At 40.5% G+C, this 27,683-nt stretch overlaps 1 protein-coding gene across 2 annotated transcripts in view; it reads left to right on the top strand.

Moving 5' to 3' along the window:
• CRYBG3 (crystallin beta-gamma domain containing 3) overlaps positions 1–27,683 on the top strand; it is a 112,751-nt gene that overhangs the window by 56,056 nt on the left and 29,012 nt on the right. For both annotated transcript variants that reach the window (XM_037058982.1, XM_037058980.1), the window contains 7 exons: positions 4,741–4,776; positions 6,892–7,025; positions 8,812–8,938; positions 14,651–14,793; positions 14,901–15,027; positions 15,880–15,912; positions 25,180–25,289. In XM_037058982.1, the coding sequence (XP_036914877.1) occupies positions 4,741–4,776; positions 6,892–7,025; positions 8,812–8,938; positions 14,651–14,793; positions 14,901–15,027; positions 15,880–15,912; positions 25,180–25,289 (710 nt within the window). The remainder of the gene's footprint in view (positions 1–4,740; positions 4,777–6,891; positions 7,026–8,811; positions 8,939–14,650; positions 14,794–14,900; positions 15,028–15,879; positions 15,913–25,179; positions 25,290–27,683) is intronic.

The following is a 27,683-nucleotide window of genomic DNA, read 5'->3' as shown; positions in this document are numbered from 1 at the left end:
GTTCTGACAGATGAGTATGCACAGTCTCTCTTTTCTTGCAAACATTTTTATTTGAGGGACAGACTGTTAATTAAATGTTACCTGTGTGGTAAACCATATTTGTTTGTTTTGTACTTTTAAAAAAATTAATAAGAAAAACTAAGAAATTTTAGGAAATTTCATAATGTGGAGTTGTGTTAGAAACAAGTGGATTATAGAATTAGAGTTTTTGTGAAGAGGTGCTTTTTATGCCTATAGCCTTGAGTCCACCAAGACATTAAATGTGATAAAAAGTATTCACAGAACTTGAAAGAGAAAGTGCTCTAATTTAGAAAGACATTTCGTGGTAAGTGGTTTAGAAACCTCCTCTGCCAAATGAGATGCTTTAAATCTGCTAGTGCTTCAGCTTTCGGTCAAGATGTTGGCTTAGGTAAATGTGGCTTGCCACTTTCACAACTACATCAAAATTACTAAAATATAGAACAACCATCAGAAATCAAGTTGAATGGAAGTCTGACAACTATGGAATTAAGACTTCTGGCCAAGATGGAGGTGTAGGTGGAAACACTGTACCTCCTCGCACAACCAAATTTAAGGACAACAACGATTTAGAAACAAAAACCACAACCAAAACAGACAGAAAATTGAACTGTACCAAAGTCCAACAACAATGAACCATTCACCCAGAACAGTAGGAGGGGCGGAGTCAGCAGCTGGCAGGAGCAGGTAGCGCAGGAAAAAGTGGCAGGAGGGACCCAGGCGCACCGGCAGTGGTTGGCGGATCCCAGGCGTGGGGTGGCAACAGGCAGACCCAGTGAGGGTGCAAGGCAGCTGGCTGACCACAGTCACACATTTACATGCAGATAAACCAGGTTAAAAGACGGACAGTGAGACTGCGCAACGCAGGGCCTCAGTGCCAGGAAATAAAGCCTAAAAGCACCAATTAGAAAAACTTTCAGACATTGAGGTGCTGGGATAGGCTCCCAGCCTCACAGGGGAGTTCATTGGAGGGATCCACAGGGTCCTAGAACGAACACAAGCCCACCCACCAGGGAACCAGCACCAGAAGGGCCAAGTTTGCTTGTGGGAAGTGGCAGAGGGGACTGAAATCCAAGAGAGAGCAGAGCAAGCTCCATTGTTCCCTCTCTGACCCCACCCCCAGTCACAACCCAGCAACTGGGCTGACTCCTCCCAATGAACACCCTAAGCTTTCGCCCCTCATACGTAACAGGAGCAAACAGACCAAAATATTATAGCTCAAGCAGAAGAACAAGTCAGGCCTCAGAGCCAATACTTCTAAGCAACAAACAGATAGCCAACCTATCAGTTGCACAGTTCAAAACACTGGTGATCAGGATGCTCACAGAACTGGTTGATTTTAGTCGCAAATGAGATGAAAACCTGAAGGTTACACTAAGTGAAATGAATGAAAATGCACAGGGAACCAATAGTGATGGGAAGGAAACTGGGACTCAAATCAAGGGAGTAGACTAGAAGAAAGAAAGAAACATCCAACCAGAAAAGAATGAAGAAATAAGAATTGAAAAAATGAGGAGAGGCTTAGGAACCTTCAGGACATCTTTAAACGTTCCAACATCCGAATTATACGGGTACCAGAAGGGGAAGAGGACCAGCCATTATTTGTTCAGATAAGAGTGGAAAATTTATCTGAACAAATAATAAAGGAGAACTTCCCCAATCTGGCAAAGGCAATAGACTTCCAGGAAGTCCAGAAAGCTCAGAGAGTCCCAAAGAAGGTAGACCCAAGGAGGAACACACCAAGACATATCATAATTACATTACCCAAAATTAAAATGAAGGAGACTAATTCTAGAAGCAGCAAGAGATAAGGGGACAGTCACCGACAAAGGACTTCCCATCAGACTGTCAGCTGATTTCTCAAAAGAGACCTTACAGGCAAGAAGGGGCTGGAAAGAAGTATTCCAAGTCATGAAATCCAAAGACCTACAGCCAAGATTGCTCTATCCAGCAGGGCTTTCATTTAGAATGGTGGGGCAGATAAAGTGCTTCTCAGATAAGGTCAAGTTCAAAGAGTTCATCATCACCAAGCCCTTATCAAATGAAATGTTAAAGGGACTTATCTAAGAAAAAGAAGGTAAAATATGAACAGTGAAAGGACAGTAAACTCACAGTTACTAACAACCACACCTAAAACAAAAGCAAACTAAGTGGACAGCTAGATCAGGAGCAGAACCATAGAAATGGAGATCACATGGAGGATTAGCAATAGGGGAGTGGGAGGAGGAGAAGGGGGGAGAAGGTACAGAGAATAAGTAGGTAGGTAGAAAATAGACAGGGGAAGGGGGGGCAAGAAGAGTATGGGAAATATAGAATCTAAAGAACGTGTGACATGTGGACATAAACTAAAGGGGGGAATGGTGGAGGGGGGGGTGTGCAGGGTGGAGGGGAATGAAGGGCCAGAAATGGGACAACTGTAATGGCATAATCAATAAAATATATATTTAAAAATAACTATGGAATTAAAGAAACCATATCCATCCAGACTGAGCCAGTAGGGGGATACCATATTCGAGACTCCATCCAACTGGCTGACACTGTTTGACCTGCCTTGGAGATCCCCAGAGACTGCTCCACCCAACTTACAGGCCCACCCAAGCTTCTTTTTTTATGAATGGCTGGTCCTGGCTCATACTTCATGAAACTTCACAACTTCCTAAATTCTCTAACAAACAACAGCAGGCCTCAATGAGTCCCAGGCCCAGCACTAACAGCAGCCAGCCTAGATTCACAGCTGGCCTTGTCTGGGAATCTCCAAGCCCAGCACAAGTAGCAGCCATCTCATATTGCTTTATAGCTGAGGCAAGGTGGCCCTGGCAAAACACCACTAGGGAGTTACCTTGGCCTGCACCACCTGGGAAACCTCAAGGCCAGCACACTCAGTGGAGAGCTACAGACCATGTCAGAGAACCACCACCCTGCCCCTGCACAGCTGATCCTCCACAGAATGCAGAAGTTGGTGGTCAGTGGTCACAGCCAGTTCTTGCAGCTTCCTGAACTGGGTAAATCCCTCTCATTGATCTACCAACAGCAACCAAGGCTCAACTACAAGAGGAGGGTACACTCAGACCATATGAAGGGTGCACCTCGAATACCCAACTTGGGTTATAGGCTGTGCCACTGGACCCTACAGGATACCTACTACATTATGCCACACTCTCAAGACATGGAGTCAAAGCAGCTCTACCTAACACATAGAAACAAACACAGGAGACAAAGAAACATGGCCCAAATGAAAGAGCAGATCAATACTTCAGAAAAAGACCTAAATGAAATGCAGATAAGGAGTTCTCCAACCTACCAGATGCAGAGTTCAAAACACAGAAACAAAGGATACACTAATTGAAATAAAGAGCAATTTTCAGGGAAACAACAGTAGAGTAGATGAAGCTGAAAATAAATCAATGATTTGGAACATAAAGAAGCAAAAAGTAACCAATCAGAACAACAAGAAGAAAAATGAATCCAGAAAAATGAGGATAGCATAAGCAGCCTCTGGGACAACTTCAAGAGGTTCAACATTCGCATCATAGGGTCATTGTATGATGTGAGGAAAAGAGAAAAAAAAAGAAATTGGAAATCTATTTGAAAAAAATTTCCCTAGTTTGCTGAAGGAAAGAGACTTGTAAGTCCAGGAAGCACAGAGAGTCCCAAAGAAGGTGAATGCAGAGAGGCCACCCCAAGACATCATAATTAAAATGCCAAAGGTTAAAGATAAAGAGAGAATCTTAAAAGCACCAAGAGAAAAGCAGTTAGTTACCTACAGGGGAGTTCCCACAAAACTGGCAACTGATTTCTCAAAAGAAACTAGAAGGGATTGGCAAGAAATATTTCAAAGTCATGAAAAGCAGAGACCTACAGCCAAGATTGCTCTACCCAGCAAAGCTATCATTTAGAATCGAAGGGCAGAGAAGAGAGCTTCCCAGACGAGAAAAAACTAACGGAGTTCATCATCACCAAACCATTATTATATGAACTGATAAAGGGACTCATTTAAGAAAAAAAAGATCAAAGCTATGAACAATAAACTGGCAAAAAATACGTACCTATCAACAATTGAATCTAAAAAACAAGAGGAACAGAGACAGAATCATGGATATGGAGGGAGTTTCGATGGTTGTCAGATGGAATGGTGGAGGGGGAGAATGGGTGAAAGGTAAGAAGCACAAACAGGAAGTTACAGAATAGCCATGGGGATGCAAAGTACAGTGTAGGAAATGGGGTAGCCAGAGAACTTATACACATGACCCATGGGCATGAGCAGTGGTGGGGGGCTGCTTCAGGGAGTGAGGGGTGCTGTGGACAGGGGCAAAGGGGGTAAAAATCAGGACAACTGCAATAACGTAACCAATAAAATATAATTTTAAAAAATCCACTAATAACTCCCCTCTTACTTTTGTATCCTCTGTAGTGGGATGAAATCTTTAGTTGCTTGTGTGCATAAGGACTAGATAAAGTTCAGTCTCCTTCCTTGTAGTTGTTGTAACCTGGAAAGTATCTCGAGTGTCTGGTGTTTCACCTACATTGATGTGGAGAAGTCTTACTTGATTTTAGCTGTTGTAGGGTTCTGTTCTTAACACTTTAAATTAACACAGCTTAGCTTTAACTGGCAAGTAATCTTCACCAGTCAGATTTTTATATAACCAATGTGCATCACAGTTACTTTCAGATGTTTTTAAATATTTATGTATCTGACATTAAAATTTCTTGTCATCTTTTAAGGGTGGACTCAAAGTGGAAATGCCTATGAACTTAAAGGTAGGTGTTAAACAGACTCTTGTAGTAAGCTAAAAAGTTTGAATATTATTCTTTAAGTATTTCAAACTGTAAAACAGAAAACAGTTGCCATGATATATGCTCGCAGTGGCTAACTCATGGGTGTGGGGTGGTGGGAAGTGACCGCACAGCAGGGTTGCTGAGAGCCCAGGCTGGGAGTGGGGCGTGGGGTCAGAATGCAAAGGTGGAGGTCTATGCTGAAAACCCAGGCAAACCCAGCAAGTGCCTATGAACAGGCTATAAGGTGGTAAGTTTGATTTTTGTCTGGAGTCAGATACAGGTGGCAGCCAGACATTCAAGTGGAGATAACTTGTGGGCCCTTGGGAGTGACGCTCAAGGAGATCAAGGATGATCAGAAGGTGGCCATTTTTTAATCATGAGTATTTGAAGGGTAGAGGCAGTGAACAGTGGAGTGGTAGTGATGCCAAGATTAAGCACAGGTGGGAAGGAAAGGTGGGTTAGGATTATGAATGCATAAACAGACATGGGAACATTAACTGTGCCGTGACCAAAGGTGCAAATAGGCCTCTGTTAAATGAGGCCACGGCACCCTCAGAGACAGGTATGGAGGCAGGAATTTATCTGTTTTTTTTTTCCTCCAAAACAAGACACAACTCATCCCAACCTCCTGTTTTGGGACTTCTTAATTTATGGAATTGACTGTATCATTCTCTCAGTCACATAGATGGAGGCCTTTAGAACTTAATGTCTGAGTGTATCTAATACATCTTGGCTCCATGGTGGAATCATACATATCTGAGATTTTTAAAAAAAATACTATGTCTGTGTTCCACTCACAGAGATAACTCTTTTGGTCTGGGGTGTGGTCACATGTTTCAGAGCTCCCATGATTCTGACTTCTCCCCAGAGTTTCAGACCAGGAACCTAATAGATGCGGAATTAGCTGGGACACTCCCTGAGCGACTCCTGTTTCAATCTCCTTGTTTGCAGAATCAGAGCTCCAGGTGCCGCAGACCGGGTCTCCCTTGGACCTTTGTGGTTTGACGGGTTGTAGAGGTGTATGAATGGAACGACAGTTGTGGCCACTCACAATTTTCAAGTTGTTAAATGTTAGCTGATGGCTTATTCACTAAAGAATTATTGCTTCTTTCTTAGAGTGTGTTCAGAATGTGTAGCATGTATTAAACCCAAATAAAACTGTATTACTTCCAACACAGTGCCCAGTGAAAACTTAATAACAAAAACTGCAGGAGCAGTGCTACACATTGATTTGTTTGTATAATTTTGTCAGTTTTTCAATGTAAGAGAGCTGTTACCCGCTGGCTCAATGTGGGTAAAGATGGGGTTTTAATTCACCAAGGTCATGGATTGTCGGTTGGGTGCAAATTATGCTATTAGCCACAAATGGGACCCGTGACAGAGTATGGGTAGACTAGTCTTGTCGTCCCTTCCACATACGAAGGGCAGCTTATGCTTGGGAATAAAGAGCAGGGAAATGGAAAAGAGAAGCCCCAGTCCACACGCGAAGTAAATGAAATGCTGGAAGTTTGTTTCCTTCTATACTTACCTTCCCCACTCCCGATTTAAATAGGGTGTACAGATACTATTTTTTAATCATGTATTATTTTTGGAAGCTTTGTACTTAGATTCAAGAATCTGCCTGTTTTTTCATACTGAATAGTAATGACCACATAAGCAGTGTTATAAGAAACAGCATATATTTTCTCAAATTAATACATAGTTCATTATTATGCCCTGGGACCTCAAGAGACTTTTTATTTCTCAAAGGGACAGTTCAATAAATATAAGGCAGGGTTGTATTAAATCCTAATCACAGGCATAAGCTTAGATAATTCAAGGCAGTTTATCCTACGAGAAAGTCCTAGGATTTGGGTAACGAGAACAATGTGATCAGCCTTGAGTGTATTCATCTGAGAGAATTATACTATTAATTAGATATTTTATCTTTACGATGTTGAAGACTCATTTATTCCTTGTGAATGTTAGGCACTGTGATGTATTGTAAGAATATATTAATGGAAAAACAGCAGTCCCTATTCACATTGTTGTCTTGAGTACCACTTCAGTAAATCAGTAGGTATCTGATCTAAAATAAATTTCTTTCATATTTTTCAGGTTATTATTTATGAAAAACCTCACTTCCATGGACAGGCCAAAGAGTTTAGTGAACATATAGATTCCGTCCCAGATTTTTTAGAAAACGATGGGGACTTTCATGGAATTGGATCTGTCCGTGTCGTCGGTGGAGTGTGAGTGCCGCATCCCCAGTACCTGAGTTAATAGTCTGTCTCTTGAACATCAGTGCAGCAAAAGCGCGGAGCAGAGCCCAACAGCCTTCCTCTGTCTGAAGATACAAGCTCCTTCGATAATACGGGGAATACAAAGTGTATTCGTTACTAACGGCATTCTGTGAACTCTTGGTATTATAGATTTGGAGATAGATTAGCTATAGAAAACAGTTTCTAGAACTTCAACACTTAGAATTGCTAAGCACAGTACAAAAATAAGAATTGCAAATAAAATCGTTTTTTCACAGATGATGAGCACAGATGAGAACCCTAGTTTCAGTCCTGTCTTCTGTTGACTGTGGTTGGCCTTCTGTGCTGAGGACATTGACAGCGAGCCCTCCCTCCTTATAGAAGTAGCCTGGCTTGTCTGTTTCAAAGTTGACCATTTTCCGTATTAATAACCCTCCAGCCCTGAACGGCTTTTGGAAGCCCCCGAAGGTCTCCTAAGTGTAATCCCAAGTGTAAAGCCCAATCTCAATCAGCAGTTACTGGGGCCAGAACCCCAGGAAAATCTTTGTCCTGGCTGGGCTGGGCCTTTTTTTATTAATCCTCACCCAAGGATATGTTTATTGATTCTTAGGGAAGAACATGTTTACAGATTTTAGAGGGGGAGGGAGACACAGACATTGATTTGAGAAAGAAATGAATCAGTCGCCTCCTGTATGCACCCTGACTGGGGATCAGATCCACCACTGAGCAGCTATTGTAATTTTGCACCTTATAGAAACGATTCTTTGGAATATTTTTTGTATCTTCACACCTATAGTGGGGTGGAAAAGGAAAAAAAATACCTGTAGCCCTACCAGGCTTCATTTTGTCAAACTCCAGAATTCAGAAGTCCCAACACAGAAGCCCAAAATAGTCATTCTTGGTATGAATGTGGCCTGGCAGCCGAAGGCAGAGTAAAGCAGGTCAGCACACATCGTGGACCCCCTCTATATTGTGAACACACTGCACTAGCTATTCCCGTTACTCCGTAAAATGTACATTTGGTGGAGGAGCTTAATATCAGTGTTCTGCACGGATGGTTTTTAGATTAGAAGTCCAGAAACCTGTGTCCCTGAGAAGTCCTCTGTCACAGTGCTTCCTGTTTTTGTTATCACTGCTGATAAAACGGTGGGAGCCGCATTTCCCTCTAAACAGTTGCAGAAGTCTTTGTGCTCATGCAGGCCACTCGGGCTAACCCAGCTGGGTCGCATTTCCCACTTTCTCCTTGCTAAATGCCCCCTGGAATGTGTGTTAGGTTTAAAGCCTGGTGAGCAGTTCCTTTGACTTAAACCCTAAGTGAATGTTTAAAGAGCTATTCTGTGGTTCCAGAAGGGCTTTGTCAGTAAAACAAGAATGATAATCTCTGAACCTCAGCATGGGTGTGCAACCTTTTTCATTGCTTATTTGTGCTTTCCAGTACTTTTACTTGGCAAACTACTCTGCAGCTATGTTGAGACGTGGCATCAGGCCACACTGCGTGCACGTAACGCACATCACTTTGTTGCAGTTCTGCAACTCTTGCAACCAAAGTCAACTCTTACAACCAAAGTCAACCTTGGGAAGAGCCTCCAAACTACTGAATATAAAAATTATTGATCCAGGACGCAGACAACATTTGTCTTTGTAAATGGTAGCAAAATAAATGTGTTGCTTTTTAAAATATGATGACATAGAACTAGGTGCTTTCTCACAATTTTTTTTCGTGCTTCCTTGACTACAGTTTTATTAATGCCTCAGCTGGTGTCCTGTGTATTTCTAGGTGGGTTGCCTATGAAAAAGAACACTTTAAAGGCCAGCAGTTCTTGCTTGAAGAAGGAGATTTTGAAGACAGTACTGCTTGCAGGGCGTTGAGTGGTCCCATCTTGTCTTTCCGGTACTTACAAGCTGTGAGTTAGCTCCCAAATTCTTAATTTCTCTCTCTCTATCTCTCCATAAAACTTGGACATGACCTCTGAAGAACATGAGGTTATAAAATGTTTCTAAAACCAGGGGGCCCAAGACTGAACTGCTTATGTGACTTGCCTGTTTTAACTGACATTATCACTCTAGAATGGTACTGTTACTTTTTCCTCTATTGACTCTCCATTCTTTGAGCACCTGCTGTGATAACTGTTTTGTGCCAGGTAGTGGAGATACAGTGGCCAGAGACAATCCCTGGCTCACAGAGTAGGAGTCTGGTAGGGAAACAACACTTTTATAAATGTTTAATATTGTTTGACTGATTGGACTGAGCACAAAGTACTCGGGGTAGTCAGAAGAAGGTCAGTTACTCCTAACTAGAAGTGAGATGAAGTTAAGATGACAGCTGAGTTGAAATTTCAAGTTCAGCTGTCGGCCAGGTGAAGATACTCAGGACAGGGTGGGGGGGGGGGGAAGGTAGGTGCAGTTTTAGCAAGAGATCAACATGTGGAAAGGCAAGGGTGTCAGCCAGTGGTTCTCAGCTTGGGGTGATTTTACCCCCTGGGGGGCATTGGCAGTGTCTGCAGAAAGTTTGTGCTGACATGGTATGTGGGTCAGGGAGGGGGGACGTGGTGGGGGAGCTACTGACATGTAGTGGGTAGAGGCCAGGGATCCTGATAAATGTCTACAGTCTACAGGACAGCTCCCCTACTCCCACCCCCCTAACAAAGAAGGAATCATCTGACCTAAAAGTTAACAGTGCTGAGGTTGAGAAACTGCCATGCTAAGTAAAGGGGGGTGTGTCTGGGAAGTGCAGCCATGTCAGCGTGTTAGGGAGAACTTTGGGAAGATGCGCGCAGAACCAGATAGTGAAGGGCCTTATGTGCCATGGAGAGGAGTTCAGATTTTTTTTTCTTGACTTTACTGTGAGCCACTAATGGATTTGAGACCTAGTGAGTCTGATTAGCAGTTTAGAAGGCTCTTTTTTGGTGACTGTATCAAGAAATGTCATGGTGCGAAGAAAGTGTGCGAACAAAAAAAAAGCCCTCCTGTCACTAATTGAAATCTACCAATAGCAGAAAATGTAAAAAAATATGAACTATACAGGGTGGGGCAAAAGTAGGTTTACAGTTGTATCTACTTTTGAATACAGTAATTATTCTTATATTATTACTTATTGTTATATTCAAAAGGAAACAGTGTACACCTACTTTTGCCCCATCTTGTATAGCTAAATAATTAAGAAATATTTGATGTAGTCTATGATAATACTCATTGGAAAAACTGGCATAGATTGGCATGTATTAGTGCTGCACACAAAATTTGCAGCATTTACCAAAATGATGGCACACAGCTTTTATGTGAATAAGTAAAAGTACCCTTCAAAGAAAATCTTCTATGCTCTTTAAATTAGATTGTTTTAATTAAGATTAGTAGTTGGATTATAGCTAAAGATGTTTGCACCGCCCTCACTATAGTATTCTAACACGTTGTTACATGCTGCTTATTACACTTCGCCTTCACAAAGACAGCGAGCCACTCGTGAGTCCCGTCGCACAGGCACAGACACCGAGGCACCAGGGGACAGAGCCCGCGTGTGAAGTTGTGATTTGAGGGCGAGCCTGCCTTACTCGGGAGCCTCTGCCACATCAGTCACTTTCCTCATTTACAAAGTGGTTAGCCTAAAGTGACACCTTAATGTGGAAAACTGGATCTCGTTCAACCAAAAGTTGATTAGCATTTCATTCATAACTATAAATATATGGTCACATTGCAGAATAATGCACATATATAAAATAATAACTTACATGAACTTTCAGTTTAGTTATAATTTAAATTTATGTTCACTAAAATATTTGCAGATGAAATATACCCAAAATTTATATATTTAGAAAATTTAGAATTTAAATATGTATATGTTCCTAAATTCTTTTAAAACTTACCAAGTTATACTTTTTAAAAATTTTTACAAGTGCTAGACACAGCATGTAATTAGGCAGTTCTCTTTTTTAAAAAAACTGTTTTATCGAGGCGTGATTGACATCTACAAAGCTGTACACACTGGGTCCGGCAGAAGTAACACCTGCTTGCGTGTGGTTGGTAGGGTGATAATATGGGTGTCATAACTTACAGTTTTAATTTAAAGATTTCACCTAAAATATCATTTGATGTGCCTGAATGTGATATTGTTATGTTACAGAATTACGTGCTTATGGTTTTGTAATAAAAATGGGAGGTGTTATTTGTGCTGGACCCTGTATTTAATGTGCACAACTCAGTGAGTTTGGGGATAAGTCAACGCCTGTCAAACTATCGCCACCATCAAGGCCACTGACATATTCATCACCTCCCCAAATTTCCTTCCACCCCCTTTATTACTTCTTTGTGTGTGTGATAAAAAAGACTTAACATAAGGTCTACCCTCTTTGAAAAATTTAAGTATGTAACACCGTATTTAGATACAGGATTTAAAACTTAAAACTTTGTGGTTGTCACAGACCTACGTATGGTATCGGGCAAAACTGATGTGAGGCACCGGTTCCCCACACGGACTCTCAGATGTCTCTAACCCTGGAAAGAGCGAACTGCTGCCCTGAAGATCCGGGTTGAAGTAGCATAAAATAAATAAGACGATAGAGAGAAAAACTGCAGAGTACAGCGCAGTTCCCTCATGTCCTGGCTCCAGTGCGCAGAATGCTGCAGAGCTCCTGAGGTCAAATCCTGGACGAATTGCTTGGGGATAACGTGGGCTGTGTCCCGGAGTGCTTTGGAGAGTACAACCAGAAATGTGTTCCTAACTCCAAATGAGTCAGGCAGATGTGTTGACTTGAACTTGATTATTTTTAAAGGACAAGACCAGAAGGAATATAGCAGTATTTAGACTCCAGGGATTAAAGAAGGAATTTTTATTCCTTGGCTTCCTCAACAAAACTGTCTTGGTAGGCTTGTTTCCCCTCAGTTTCTCACCAGCTGTTTTGGATTCGCTTTTGTTATGGTTTTCAGATTTGGGGCCTCCTCTCAGGTCTCTGAAACCAGGTGGAATGAACGCAGCAGAGACCAGTGTTGCTCCCAAGTTAATGGAGGCACCAGATCTGCACGGGTGTGTTATGTCGCCCCTGGGCTGCGTGTGTGGCGGGGAGAATGAGAGCTCCAGGGCCCAGCCAGCTGAAGGAGTTTATGGAATTTCAAAATAATCAAACTACTGATCCTTAAGACTTACTTTGGTCCCGCAGCAATGGCTCATTCGTTTTCTCTAGCAGTGGGAGTACTGTACCTGAGACTATATTAAACTATGAATGGGTTTAAGTGCTTTAAAAAAATAAAAGGGGATATAAATTTGAGGTCGTTCCATCCTTATTCATTCTTCCTGGGCTGTGGAGCTCCACTGGAATCAGCATGACTTTTGCAGTGATTTAATTATGACCAAGAAAGTGGGGATGGCGGTGGCTGAGGAACCTTGCAGGGCTTACTCAGGACAGGACTCTGAGTGCCTGTTGCAGGCACCTCCTGAACGAGATAGCTAAAAGTTTTTTTGTTAGAACTCTGCCCAGAAGGGCCACCATATTGATGGCAACTAGTCAACTAGATCAGAGACTATATATTTGGCAGGTCTGGGGGAAAATGGAGAGTGGGTCAAAACTAGGGGAGTGGTGCAGGGGGCACTTAGAAAAAGATGGAAGGCAGATGCTGTAAAGCACAAAAAAAGCCACGAGTAGAGGAGAGCGACACCACTTGGGAGATGCCTACAGCCCTTGGCAAAGTCTCTGGGATGGTAGACAGAGCAGGTAGGACACAAACTCAAGCCATGGGTGTAAATTTATTTGCGAACTCATGCTGTCAACACTTGTGCTTCACTATGGACCCTGTGACAGTGGAGAACTGCTCTGCACTCGGCTCTGGGCTGCACTGTGCCTGCAGCCTGCTTCCCAGCTCACCCTCCCCCACAACCCACACAGTGAGTTCTGTGCAAATCACTGCTCTGGCCAAGTACCTCACACCACAACACAAGTTATGTTTGTGAAAGGGCACAAACGCTGCACACAGGCACAAATCTGTATATGTTTTTCTTTGTCCCATTTGACTCCAACATAATACAGTGACAGACCCACAGCATTTTTTCATCTTGGCCTTCCTCCTCCATTCCAAAAACCCCAATGGGGAGTAGAGAACAGGCAGGTGTGGAGGCAGAAGCAGCAGAAGCAGAGGTGGAGCATCCCAGAGTTACAGGAGTGAGAGAGGAGAGGCCTGTATGACTGAGAGCTGCTAAAGGCCTGCCCACTATGGTGGGTCCTGTCTTGGTTGGTGGCTCTTGATTCTGGTTCCCAGCTGCCCTGAGGTAGTTACACGTTTTCAGGTTGCAAGAGCCAAAGGCATGCTTGGGTACTTCGGGTGATGGGAGTGTGTGTAGTCAATATAACCAGGTGTGTTGATGTGGTGCCCAGGCTGTAAACATACTTCACTTGGGAGGCTTATTCTGGGTACTTTAAGGCAAATCGCTAATGGGATTATTAAAGCCTTGGTTTCCGCATATGCAAAATGGCAGATATATAGATATGTTTTTATAAAAGTGTGTATATACTCATATATATATATATATTACTTAATATATATATTGCCCAGTTAATTATAATTACTCAGTTTCTTAATTGTAAAATGGGAGTGATAATAATATAATCTCATGTGGTGGCTCTTTTGAAAACAGTGCACATAAAACTCCTGGTCAGTAGTAAGTATAGGATATATTTAACTGTTAGCTTGTTAAAAAACTCTTTATATTTATTCCATCAAGTGGTGGATGTATACAAGCTTATCTTTATACATCTTTTGGACATTTACATTGTTTACAGCTTTTCACTATTACAACTAATGCATCTTTGCATATAAATTGCCTGCTGTCTAGTTTCTTTAAGAAATTCAAAAAGGAATTAATTTTAGGTTCAAGTAGTGTGAACAATTTCAGTCTTTTAAATATATATCTAAGTTATTTTCTAAAATAGCTTTCCAGTGTGTATTTCTACCAGCAGTGTTCCCAGACACAACTGGATTTTAAGGTCCTTCTTAATTTAAAAAGTGATGATTGTGTCAGTTGTTTGCTTTTGAATTTATTATTACTAGTGAAATTAGACATTTGCTTGTTTTAACTTTTTGTGAATTGTCTGTTTTTTGCTGACTTTTTAATTTGGGTTCTTAGAGTTTTTCTGATAATTTTGTTTCAAAAATGTTCTCTGACTAGAAATTTTTTAAATTTTCTCTCAATTTAATTTTTTAGTAATTTTTCTTTTGTCACACAGACTTTTTTTTTCCTATTCATTTAAATGCATAAAATCCTCTCCCTCCTTGCCCATTTTGTTTCATGTAGCTTGTGCTCTTTAGGTATGAGTGAGACTTTAGTTTCTTTCCAATTGGTGTTTTACATGGTAGCCTGTAAGTCCTAGCAATTTACCAGCTATTGACTGATTTCCATTTCTATAAAAAAATGTTCTGTTTTTCTAATCAAAGTAAACACTGAGGCTTTTTAAAAAACTACTGGTATGTAGGAATAGTAACTATTAAAATTGTTTCCAGTGCCATTTAAAATTCTTCCTGGAGCTACGTATGTGAAAATTATCCCACAAGTATGTGAAAATTGTGCAAAGATTTAGCAATCTGTAAAACAAAACGCATACATTTTTCTAAACATTCCCTCTTCCTCTTTGTAGAATTTTATAGAATCTTCCATCACACTGTTTGAATCTGACCTGGAAAGTGGGAAATTTATTGACATTAGAAATCAGGAAATCTCTGACTTGGAAGAAATTGGCTTTGGCGCTGAAACAAGATCCATTCACGTTAAAAGTGGAGTGTAAGTTGTCTTCCACCCCGAGAACCTTGAGCGATTCTTTGGTATTTAAAACTGTTGGCTGCTCAGTTCTATATGACCACTGTTCTTTTTCCTTTTTCCCCTACTAGATGGGTTGCCTACCAGCAGAAGTTTTTCTGTGGAGAACAGTACATTTTAGAGAAAGGGAAATACAAATGCTTTTTTGACTGGGGAGGATCAAATAACTTAATCATGTCAATACGACCTATCCAACTGGTGAGTTAAGTGTGAACGTAACTAATGCCAGTGGTGTGTAATGGCATACAACGGAATATGCGGAAACCAGCTTTTTAAAAGTAGAATTGTTGAACTATGTTATATGTATGTAGAGAGAAAAGGAAACAGCATATGAATTCCTAGAGACTCCATAGAGAGCTTGTATGTGGTAGCACATTGGTGAAGTGGTTCTGTAGTTTTCACAGTTTGTTCCTTGAGCAGCATTTATTTAGTGCCCCTTATAAGCCAGACACTACTGATTCACTGGAGATAGATGGAAAAGAGTTCCCCAACGCGTCTCAGTCTCTTTGAGGAGATAGACATTTGGACAATTGATTACAGAGTGATTAGTGAGAAGATGAAGTGTGTCGGCAGTGGGAGGGGAACAGGGGAAAGGGAGCACTCAGAGCCTGGGGACCTGGGCACCGTGCCACAGAAGAGGATGCACTGAGTGATACCTTAAAGGGCAAAGACAGTTTTCCAGGCATGGAAAGGGGGGGTGGGCGGAAAGGGCATTCCACCAACAGCCTGGATGGTGACACACACTGCCGGACAGTGTGGGTGCCCGTGAGACAGTTGAGGGGGGAGGGAGTGGTGGAAAGTCCAGGCTTTGTTCAGATGGGCATTGGGGCACATTTGTCTCCTTGCTACAGTATTACTCAAAATGAATTAGTAATAAATACAAAGTTATTGTAAAAGAATTCATTAGTTATGAGGGTCATGGGCAAGTCAAGGAATCTAGTAAATTGGCTAGACTTTCCCCACCTCCCCCAACAAAGAATATTTTCAAAACTTTCAAAAGACAACTAAGATTATATGGTGATAATTTTTTAATGTTTTAATGTTTTTCAGGAACCGCTTGGAATAAATGAGCCTCCATACTTGGTATGTTTAAAAATAGCCTTACCTTGGGCTTGTTAAATTGTTTACTAAAAGCATCTATGCCCTTTCCCTCAGATAACTGTCTTGTGTATGTCAGGGCAGTTTGCCTTATGCTTGGGACCTATGAGCCTAAGCGTGCCCACCTTTCTTACGGGTTGTTCTGATCTGGATTTGTCCAGTTCCTTTTGTTTTCTTCTGTTAGAGCAGGGGTGTCAAACTCATTTTCACCGGGGGCCACATCAGACTTGCAGTTGCCTTCAAAGGAACGAATGTAATGTTAGGACTGTATAAATGTAACTGCTCCTCAACAGTTAAGCGAGAGGTGGACATAGTCACCAGGTAGAAACAAGGTGAAGGGCCAGATTCAGCCTGCAGGCCTTGTGTTTGCCGCCTGTGTGTTAGAGGTTCAGCTCTGACCACTTCCGGGTCATTTTGAACCTCTGCGACTCTTTCCTATTGCCCTTCTGTTCTTGAATGTTTTGTTCTTAGTCAGTACAGTGTCTTATGCTGCCTTGCAAGGAGCAAGTTTACCATGGAGTAATTGCTGTCTTGGAATGTGTATTAATGTAAATGTATTTCTAATACCTAAATCAGATTTTTTAAAGCACTAGTAAAATTGCAACCTTCTTTATTTCTAGTGTTAGTGGTTTGAAGGATTGGGTAATACTCTGGAGCCTAATGTTTGTTTATTACCCGTTGAGGGCTAGAAATTATGCTTTTTTCACTTTTTAAATAAAATTTATTGAGGTGACATTGGTTAATAAAATGATACAGGTTTTAGATGTATAATTCGATAGTGCATCATCTGTGTATTGTATTGTGTGTTCACACCCCAAGTCAAGTCTCCTTCCATCACCATTTATCCCCATTTACCCTCTTCTACCTGCCCCCACTCCCTCCCCCTCTGGTAGTCAGCATACTGTTGTCTGTGTTTATGAGGCTGTTTTTGCTTTTGTTTTTGTTTTTAGCTTAATCCCTTCACTAATTTAAGCCAGTTGGAGGAAGACAAGTACCATATGTGTTCACTTACATGTGAAATCTCATAAACAAAATTAACTAGCAAAATAGAAACAGACCCAGAGAATGAACTGACAGCTATCAGAGGGGAGGGAGGTTACGGTGCTGGTTGAAAAAGATGAAATTGAAATTGTGTTTATTTAGTGCCTCTAACCACTCTGTGAGGTCAGGATTAATCCCATTTATTGATGAGCTCACTGAGAATTAGAATTTGTGTCATTTCACACAAGAAGAAGTAGCGAAGTCGGCATTTTCTAGTATCTCACGCAACTTAACCACATTTTCAGGATTTTACATGAAGAAAGACATGTCGTGATATGAGCAACACAGCTATAGAAGGAAGAGGGGATGAGAGATTACTTCCTCTGTCTTATTTTGAATAACAAATTTGGAAGTTTTTCTGTTGTAAAGTCAAATATATTGACTAATTTTAATTATTCGACATTTGCTAGCTTTACATAGTGCTGAATATTTCTCTTTGAGTCTATATGTTTTTTATGTTTGTGTCAGTGTTTATATATTTCAAATCAGTTCAGTTAAGTCATGTTTCAATTCACAATGCATTCAGATTTTATTTTATGATTAACTCAGGCCTATTAGGAACATTTCCTTTCTAAATACAGAGTGGGGCAAAAGTAGGTGTACAGTTGTGAATACACAAAACACAGAGTGAATAAAGCTTTTGTAATAACCATAATCTTTTCTTTTTCCATATGAACAACTGTAGCCCTGCCTTTGCTCCACCCTGTCTAATTGAGCTGTTGCTTTGGAGACACTTCCTGCCAGATATTTATTGTGAATGTTTGTAAACTCCAGCTGTGGACTTTTAAAGCACTTTTTAACATGAATCAACATAACTTAAGTAGTTAAGGAGTTAAACTGAGATAATTCCTAACTGCATATTTTCCAAGTTTTAAGTACAAATAACAGTCACATTCTTTGAAGCTCTGCGTCCCCCCTCCTGCGTCCCTGTTCTTTTTTTGGACTTCCTTGTGTGGGGCAGATTGCTCAGAGCTTCTTCATAGTGTTTCCAGCCCAACTTGAAGGGAAAAGGAAGCAGCAAAAAATGCCCAGCGAAATCAGCCCCACTTCATTTTTCTGCGTGTGGCTCAGGTATTGCCTTGCAAAATAAACGTTTCTGACAGGTCGATAGAGGGGTATTTGGTAACACGCAGACAAAGCTTCCTCAGTTTACCCAGTATCAAAGCTCTTATTTCCAGTGGACCAAATTTTCAGAATGTTTTGTCTTTACTTACCCAAGTAAAAACAAAAGCATTGGCTGACACTCTGGTTCCATTCAGTAACTAAAAAGTATTTTCTTCTTTATGAGTAGCTGTGATCATCAGATTGACAATTTAGATGCTGTGTTCAGATGAAGTAGCTATTTTTTCTGTCTGCCGAATGAGAAGGAAGTTACATTTCAGAGTTCAAGTCAGAGACAGGATTTTTTTTAATGCTGATGATTTAAAAGGGAACTTCAAGCATCCTAAGAAAGGAAAAAACAGAAAATGTATGTGTTTAAAGGTTAATATACATCATGAGAATCATACTAATAAAAGTATTGTTGATGTGTAGAACACCTTTTTTGAGAAGATTATTTTTGACTGAAGCTCAATCACCAAGTCTAATTGCCAACTCAAAATATAAAGGATCGTTACAGAGTTCTCCTTATTCAGCAAGTGTCCTTTTATTCTTTTTCCCCAAACAAAACAAATTACAAACCATGTGGATCATGTTCATAGTGTCGTCACCCTGCCCCCAAGCAAGTCCAAATCAGAAATTTCCCTAAGTTAATCTTATACCAGTGAGTTCCATTTTCAGGAAGTTTGTAGTCAGGCACCATTCTCTGGAAGTTCTAAGCAGTTTCTCCTTCGATCCAACCAAGGACTTTGCTTTTTTAGAATCTTTTCAAGTCTGTTCGCAAATAGATGAGGAGAGACCACTCAAGAAAAATGGATTCATCTTCTGGAGGGTGGGCCCCTTGTAGTACAGGCTCCCCCCACTGGGTGAGTGTGCTAAGAACCCATCTGTATCAGTGCACCAGCTGGCGTTCTGAGATGCTGCGTTCAGCTTCAGTGAATTTTTTTTTTAAGACTCTTTCAATCTGCCCATCTCGTGATGGGGGATTTACAAGCACATCTGCCCACACAGTGCTGAGTGTTCAGCAGTTTTTGACCCAAAACAGCATGAACCCCCTGCCCCATGCTCCCTATTCTCCCAATGGCACTGCAAGCAACTTTTTTTGTACCTCCTGGTGAAAAGAGTCCTCAAAGGGAAATGTTTTCCCAATGTAGGAGAGGCGAAACCACACAGCAGAAGCACTGAAAGGCATTAAAATTGAAGAGTTCAAAACTGTTTTCAGCAGTGGAAAAAACATCTTGGTAGGTGTATTGCATCAAATGGAGAGTACTTTGAGGTGACTCAAGTTTAAACATGTAAGAATAAATACACAATTTTTTATAAATTTCTTTTTTTGGTGGTCTCCCTTCATAATCAGAACTTTGGATTTCTTTAAGTGTTGAGCCCCTGTTCCATTTTATATGCGATTCTGGCTGAGAAAAAGCAACTGCATATTTCCTGTTGCTTAATTTAGTCACGTTGAATTTTAGAGTGATGATAGGATTTATTTTATTTTATTTATTTATAAAGGCAAGGAGGGAGAGGGAGAGAAACATTATGTAAATGAGAAATGTCAATCGGTGACCAAACCTGTAATCCAGGCATGTACCCTGACTGGCAATCAAACCAACTGAGCCACACCAGTCAGGGCCGATTACAGGGTCTTTAAAAATGGTTGTGCTGACTGTTATCATTGATGGGGGACAGGCAAACAACAGTTTTAGTCAAATATCAGTAGGATTCAAGAGCAGTGTTGTAACCAAATTATCCTTATAGCATCCGAAGGCTAGGGATACTCAGGAAGCACTACTGTTCCAAGAAAAAGAAAAGCACCCTTCCCTGAGTAGTCAAGGGGGTAGAGTTACTGTAGAATATGTCATTGACAGGAGGAGTAGGTCACACTACAACGTGCAGCAGTGGGATGTGACAGAAGATTGGCAGCAGGACTTTTGGCTGAGATGGAGGCATAGATAGATACACTTTGCCTCCTAGCACAACCAAATGAAGGACAACAACAAAATTAAACACAAAAAAATAACCAGAACTGCCAGAAGATCGAGCTGTATGGAAGTCTGACAACCTAGGAGTTAAAAGAAGAAACATTCATCCAGACTGGTAGGAGGGGCAGAGATGGGCAGCTGGGGTGGAGAGGATGTGTGGCAAGGGAACAGCTGGAGGACCAGGACAAGTGAGGTGGTGGCTGGCGGAAATGGAGGTCCCACATTTGTGTGTGGATAAACCAGGAAGAACAACTGGGGAGCGAGACAGACTACACAACCCAGGGTTCCAGTGGGGAAAATAAAACCTCAAAACCTCTGCTGTAAAAACCTGTGAGGGTTGTGGCATGGGGAGAAACTCCCAGCCTCACAAAAGAGTTCACTGGCAAGACCCACCAGATCCTAGAATGTACCCAAAACCACTCATCTGGAAATGAGCACCAGAAGAGACCAATTTGTTTGTGGGTAGTGGGAGGAGTGACTGGAAGCCAACCAAGAGCTGAGCAAGTGGCATTGTTTCTTCTCAGGCCCCTCCCCCACATACAGTGCCATAGCAAGCAAAGTGGGTTTCCCCACCCTGACAAATGCCTAAGTGTCTGCCCCTTACTATCTAACAACCAGGCCAAGACAAAAAAATATGGCTCAAGTGAAAGAACAGATCAAAGCTTCCAGAAGAATACAACTAAGTGATGAAGAGATAGAGAACCCATCAGATGCACAGTTCAAAACATTGGTAATCGGGATGCTAACAGAAATGGTTGAATATGGTCACAAAATGGAGGAAAAAGTGAAGGTTATGAAAAATGAAATAAAGGAAAATATACAGGGAACCAACAGTGACAGGAACGAAACCAGGACTCAAATCAACAGTTTGAACCAGAAGGAAGAAATAAACATTCAACCAGAAGAAAATGAAAAAACAAGAATTCAAAGATATGAGGAGAGGCTTAGGAACCTCTGGGACAACTTTAAGTGTTACAACATCTGAATCATAGGGCTGCCAGAAGGAGATGAGGAAGAGCAAGAAATTGAAAACTTATTGGAAATAATAATAAAGGAGAATTTCCCCAATCTGGAAAAGGAAGTAGACTTCCAGGAAGTCCAAGAAGCTCAAGAGAGTCCCAAAGAAGTTGGACCCAAAGAAGCGCACACCAAGGCACATCATAATTGCATTACTCTAGATTAAAGAGAAGGAGAGAATCTTAAGAGCAGCAAGAGAAAAGGAGAGAGTTACCTACAAAGGGTTTCCTATAAGACTATCAGCCTATTTCTCAAAAGAAACCTAGCACACAAGAAGGGGCTGGAAAGAAGTATTTGAAGTTGTGAAAGGCAAGGACCTACATCCAAGATTACTCTATCCAGCAAAGCTATCATTTAGAATGGGAGGGCAGATAAAGTGCTTCCCAGATAAGGTCACGTTAAAGGAGTTCATCATCACCAAGCCCTTACTATATGAAATGTTAAAGGGACTTATTTAAGAAAAAGATCAAAAACACACAAAAAAAAAATCACAAAAAAAAAGATCAAAAACACAAAATCACAGCTATCAACAACCGAACCTTAAAAAACAAAAACTAATTAAACATCTAGATCAGGAACAGAATCACAGAAATAGAGATCACAAATAGAGAAATAGAGTGTGGAGAGGGCAGGGGATAATGGGGGTACAGGAAATAAGGAGCACAAATGGTAGCTACAAAATAGACAGGGAGAGGTTAAGAATAGTGTGGGAAGTGGAGAAGCCAAAGAACGTATATGTATGACCCATGGACATGAATTAAGGTGGGGGAATGTAGGTGGGAGGGGGTGCAGGGCAGAAGGGAAAAAAAGGGAGAAAAAAGTGGGACAACTGTAATAGCATAATCAATAAAGTATATTTTAACAAGATTGGAGGCAGCAGAAAGTCTTTTTCACACAGTATAGAATGTTTCTCATAGAAATTATTTTAATACTGGATTAAATAAAGTATGCTTTAAAATTCTGATATTGTGGACAGAGTACAACTTCTGTTTGGTCAGTTAGTTAGCTCTTGAGTTTTTGTTTGTCATATTTAATTTGTTAGACCTGTTACATTTACTCATATATATCATAAATGAAGAGTACATAGTAAAAAGCATTTCTGCAAATCTTCATCATAAAATGTTGATAATTTCTGCCTCAAAGAATAGTTTTAAAGAAGAAATAAGGTAATATATGAGAAAAGGCACCTTGCAAACCAGCGGTACAGTGTCTTTTTCTCCCTCCATTCAGTTCCACCTGAGGGGCTGGTAGGAATTGAACCACGCCCAGATGGCCCAGAGGGCTGGTGTTGTTTGAAAGAAACTCACCCTTTGTTTATCCGACTTCTTACCTATATTCTAAGCATCCTCTCTGAGTCGTTTTGTACATTTATTCTATAGTAATTTAGAAAGGAAACCAAAATAATTATCCAGCTAGCACACCACAGGACTTAATATCACCAGGAGCAGAAACCACAGTTTAATTATTGTAAGTTGTAAGTGCCATGTTGATTTCTGTGGGGACCATGCCCAGAACATTATTATGAGACCTGCTCTGAAGCATTTGTAAGGGGTCAGAATGAAGTGTTACTTTTCTGATGTTGCTCAAATTTTGGAGGAGCCAAATCCCATAAACTCAGACCGACATTAAACCCTGTTTTTTAGTTTGAGTAAAGAACCCATAAATCAAAAAGATACCTTGTGAGCCCTGGCTGGTATAGCTCAATGGATTGAGCGTGGGCCTGTGAACCAGAGGATCACAGTTCGATTCCCAGTCAGGCCACATGCCTGGGTTGCAGGTGAGTTCCCTGCAGGCCAACTCCCAGCAGGGGACGCACAAAAGGCAACCATACATTGATGTTTCTCTCCCTCTCCTTCCCCTGTAAAGATAAATAAATAAATAAAATCTTAAATAAAATTAAAAATATATATACCTTATGGCAGATCGTGCATGTGTGTGTGTATGTATGTGATTTTAATTAATGCTTCTGGGTATGAAAACAGACTAAAAGCAGAGGTGGCTACTGTACCTATCAGCTGAAGCATGTTTAACTCACATTGCCACTTGTCCAGGACTTGACACTTCATGTCAAAATACTGAAGTATGTTTATACTTCAACGGGAAGGGAATGAACTGGGAATACAAGCAGTGAATCAAGCGGTCGTGACCTCTGTTCTCATGTGGCTTTTCTGGTTCTTATTGTGAAGTAAGATAATATAGGAAACATAGTTTTGGAAGTAAAATGTGTGTGATTTACTTTTAGACACATGTTTTATAAACATTTAAGTTAAAAAAAATAGCCTGAAAAAAAAACTACTAACTGAAATACATTCTCTTAACAAGGAATTTAGGGGCAGTTTCCCTGGACATGCAGAATTGTTCGGACACAGGAAATCGTTCCAGAAGTCTGTCTTGTTTGGGATGTCCTTTCTGTTGCTGTCCACCGTATGCACCAAAAGGACCCTGGTAGAAACTTGCTGGTTCACGCCTCCTTACATCAGGGAGTCCCTTGGCGTTTTAATGCTCCTGGTTCCAGACTTGGGTTAAAAAGAAAAAAAATCTGTGCTTCCAGGCAGTTTGATTTTCTTTAACCGTGATGTGAGAGGCAGTGTGAGGTGCTTCCCATATTCTCCTCACACAGAGGACTTGCTGCTCAGCTGCTGGGAGGATGGAAACCAGAATTAGAATAAAGACAAATACCACATAAGTTCACTCATGTGAGGAATCCAATGAACACACTGAACTAACAAGCAAGACAGAGATGGAGCAGGCCAACAGCTCTGAGGGGGCATGCAGGTGTTAGGAGGTGGAGGGACTGAGCCGGAGGAAAAAGGACTTACGGACAGCAGTGTGGTGATTGCAGCGGGAGGAGTATATAAGGGGGTGAAGGGTAATGGAAAAAGTAACATGAAAAATAAGTTTTAAATACAGAAAAACAAATACAGCCTGGTTTCACAGTAGAAGGTCATGTGCAGGCCGCAGACAGTCAAGGCAAACTTGTTCTCTCACCTCCCTGGTTTGGGCTAATCTTTGATGTCAGACCAAGCAACATCAAAGTAGAATGCTGTAGTCAAGAAAGAATTCCTCGTAACTCAGACCCCTGACTCAAAGGCCACCCTGAGGAAGGTGAAGGAGGTGAAGGAGGCGAACGTCCGATGCTCAAAGAAGCCTCATTCTCCAGGGCAGTGTGAGCAGGAGAGGGGGTGATGCCGCAGACAGTTCACTAGGTGCTTTTTTAGCTACTGTGCGGGCCGCCAGTGCCGGGCGGACCTGTGGCCCACGTTATTTCAAGGCTCTGATGTACTATGAAGTGTTTATAGGGCTCATTAACTTTTACTCACCTATCATAGGTCCATGGTCGCTAGAATCCCAGTATTGTATCTCTGGCCTAAAGGGGATTATAACCTGAGATTTCATGGATTTTTCTTGACAGAACAAAAGTAAAAATGTAGTTGTATGTAACTGCAAGCTGTACATGTACGGTATTCTTATCAGCAAACCAAATCCTATAAAGCTGAAGTAGAAGACCTGGGCCTCTTTCTTCCTCCGCTGTAAATCTTCCACGAATCCCATCATTATCATCCTCACCAGCTGCTCCTGCACGCTCACGGGCATGCTCCTGCTCACTTAATGGGCATGTGCTTGAGTTCTCTATCCTCCCTTTTGTTACCTGTGGATCAGGAAGACTGGGAGAGAGGAGAGATGTACCAGCACCCCCTCATACCAGTCCAAACCTCCTTTGTGTATAGCTCCAAACTGCTTATTATTTTATACCTGTAGTCTCATCACAGGGGATGATAATTGTTGATGCAGTGGCAAGGACCACATTGTAGTGGAGGAGGGATTCTGATTTGCTCTTACGGGTAGAATTGTTTGGGGGCTTCTGTGCCCAGTATTTTGTGCAAGAGATGTATGAAAATGGTAAATGAATAATGACACTCCTGAAAACATGTAAGGGAAAAAAAGGTGAGTTTAAGGAAAATGTTATCTTAATATGGGTTAATTAATATAGACAAAACTTGAGTCTAATATTTCACTGAAATTTTTATAAGGATGTGAAACGAAAGGTTTTGTTTTGCTTTGTGATGATATCAAACAATTGTTTTCTCTATAATTGTGGGTTTTATTTGTTTTTTAGCTCAAAGCATTCAGTAAACCAGGGTTCCAAGGTGAATGTATAGATTTTACAAAAGAAATTTCTGATTTGACTTCATTCACACCATGTTCTTTCAAAGTTCTTCGGGGTTGGTAAGTATGCTTATTGATTGTCTTCTATTTAACAACTAAATGTCTTTGCAAATTTACAGAGATTTGACTGGTATTATTTTTTACATAGTGAAATAAAAAAGCTTTTATTCATTAACTGCTAATTCTCCTTTATTAACTTCACCCAACTCACACTGGGAACCATTGTGTAATAGAAGCAGAATGGTGATTAGCCCACTGTGGACCATTTCAGTGATTTTTTCTTTCTTACTGTTACATTATTTTGTAAATATTTTTGAATGTTTATATTGTATGTTTATTGTGTAGTATAATAGGATGCTATAAAAATGTGTGGTTTTGCTCAAATAAGACAGTCCTAAATTTTAAAAAATCTTGTTTGTTTAAAGTCTTTATCATCCCCATTTCACAAATGAGTATCCCTGGTTCAGAGTTAGGGTTTCCCCAAGATCAAGCACCAAATGTCAGACCCAGGATGGCTCTGCTCGTTTTTACTGAATCCTATATTCTTCCAACTGCAGCAACATACTGGATCTTTCTCACATGTGTATGAAACTGTGTATAATTCTCAAGGCTAATACATACTTACATATGTGTATAATTCTCAAGGCTAATACATACTTTCTCTTACAATACTATATATATAGTGTATAGACTATAAATATAGACTATATATATATAGTCTCTGTGTATTGACTTTTTATTGTGGTAAAATATACATAACATAAAATTTACCATATTAAGTATTTTAAGTGTACAGTTCAGTGGCATGTCCATGTATCAGATATCTACCTAGTAATTCATTGAAGTCTTTTCGCTTTTTGCATGTAGCTGTCCAGCTCTCCCAACACCAATTTTCGAAAAGGCTATTTTTACTCCATTTTATGTTGCTGCCCTCTTCATCAAATATTAATTGACCATAGAGACTTGGGTTTATTTCTGGGCTCTCTGTTCTGTTCCATTGGTCTATCTGTCTGTTTTTACACCAGTACCAGGCTGTTTTGATTACAGTGGCCTTGTAATACAGCTTGATATCAGGTATTGTGATCCCTCGTACTTTGTTCTTCTTTTTCAACATTGCAGCAGCTATTCGGGGTCATTTATGGCTCCATATAAATTTTTGTCAAGTGTTTGTTCTGTGTGAAATATGCCATTGGTACTTTAATAGGTATTGCACTGAATCTATAAATTGCTTTGGGTAGTATGGACATTTTGATGATGCTAAGTCCTTCTAATTCATGAACATGGTATATGTTTCCAAATGTTTTTATCTTCCTTAATTTCTTTCTTCAGTGTTGTGTAGTTTTCTGAGTACAGGTCTTTTACCTCCTTGGTTAGGCTTATTCCTCAGTATTTTATTTTTCTTGTTGCTACATCAACTGGGATTTTTTTTCCTGATTTCTTTTCCTGATATTTCATTGTTAGTATACAGAAATGCCTTTGATATCTGGATATTGACTTTGTATTCCACTGTTTTGCCAAATTCACTTATTAGGTTGAATAGTTTTTTGGTGGAGTCTGTCGGGTTTTCTATGTACCGTATCATATCATCTGAAAACAATGACAATTTTGTTTCTTCCTTTCTGATTTGGATGCCTTTTATTTCCTTTTTGCTGTGGCTAAAACTTCCAATACTATGTTGAATAGAAGTGGTGAAAGTGGACAACCTTGTCTTATTCCTGACCTTGGTGAGAAAGTTTTTAGTTTTTGCTCATTGAGTATGATGTTGGCTGTAGGTCTCTCATATATGGCCTTTATTATGTTGAGGAATGCTCCCTCTATTCCCATTTTTCTGAGTGCCTTTATCATAAATGGGTGTTGTACCTTATCAAAAGCTTTTTCTGTGTCTAGTGATATGATCATGTGGTTTTTGTCTTTGCTTTTGTTTATGTGATGTATTGCATTTACTGATTTATGAACATTGAACCATCCTTGCATCCCTGGGATGAATCCCACTTGGTCGTGGTGTATGATCTTTTTGATGTATTGTTGGATGCAGTTCACCAATATTTTGTTGAGGATTTTTAGTGTCTATGTTCATCAGTGATATTGGCCTGAAGTTTTCTTTCTTTGTTGTGTCTCTATCTGGTTTTGGAATTAGGATGATGCTGGCTTCATAAAAAGAGTTTGGGAGTCTTCCATCATTTTGGATTTTGGGGAATAGTCTATGAAGAATAGGGGTTAGCTCTTCCTTAAATGCTTTGTAGAATTCTCCTGTGAAACCATCTGGTCCAGGGCTTTTGTGTGACGGGAGTTTTTTGATTACTGCTTCAATTTCATCTGCTGTTATTGGTCTGTTCAGGCTTTCTACTACTTCTTCATTGAATTTTGGAAGATTATACTTTTCTAGAAATTTGTCCATTTCACCTAGGTTTTCAAATTTCTTGGCATACAGTTCTTCATAGTAATTTCTTACAG

The sequence above is a fragment of the Sturnira hondurensis genome, unplaced genomic scaffold, assembly GCF_014824575.4.
Source record: "Sturnira hondurensis isolate 20B ecotype Veracruz unplaced genomic scaffold, ASM1482457v3 Scaffold0010428, whole genome shotgun sequence".
Lineage (NCBI taxonomy): Eukaryota > Metazoa > Chordata > Mammalia > Chiroptera > Phyllostomidae > Sturnira > Sturnira hondurensis.
Note: the sequence above shows the minus strand (reverse complement) of the source record. Positions and strands in the feature narration are given on the sequence as shown.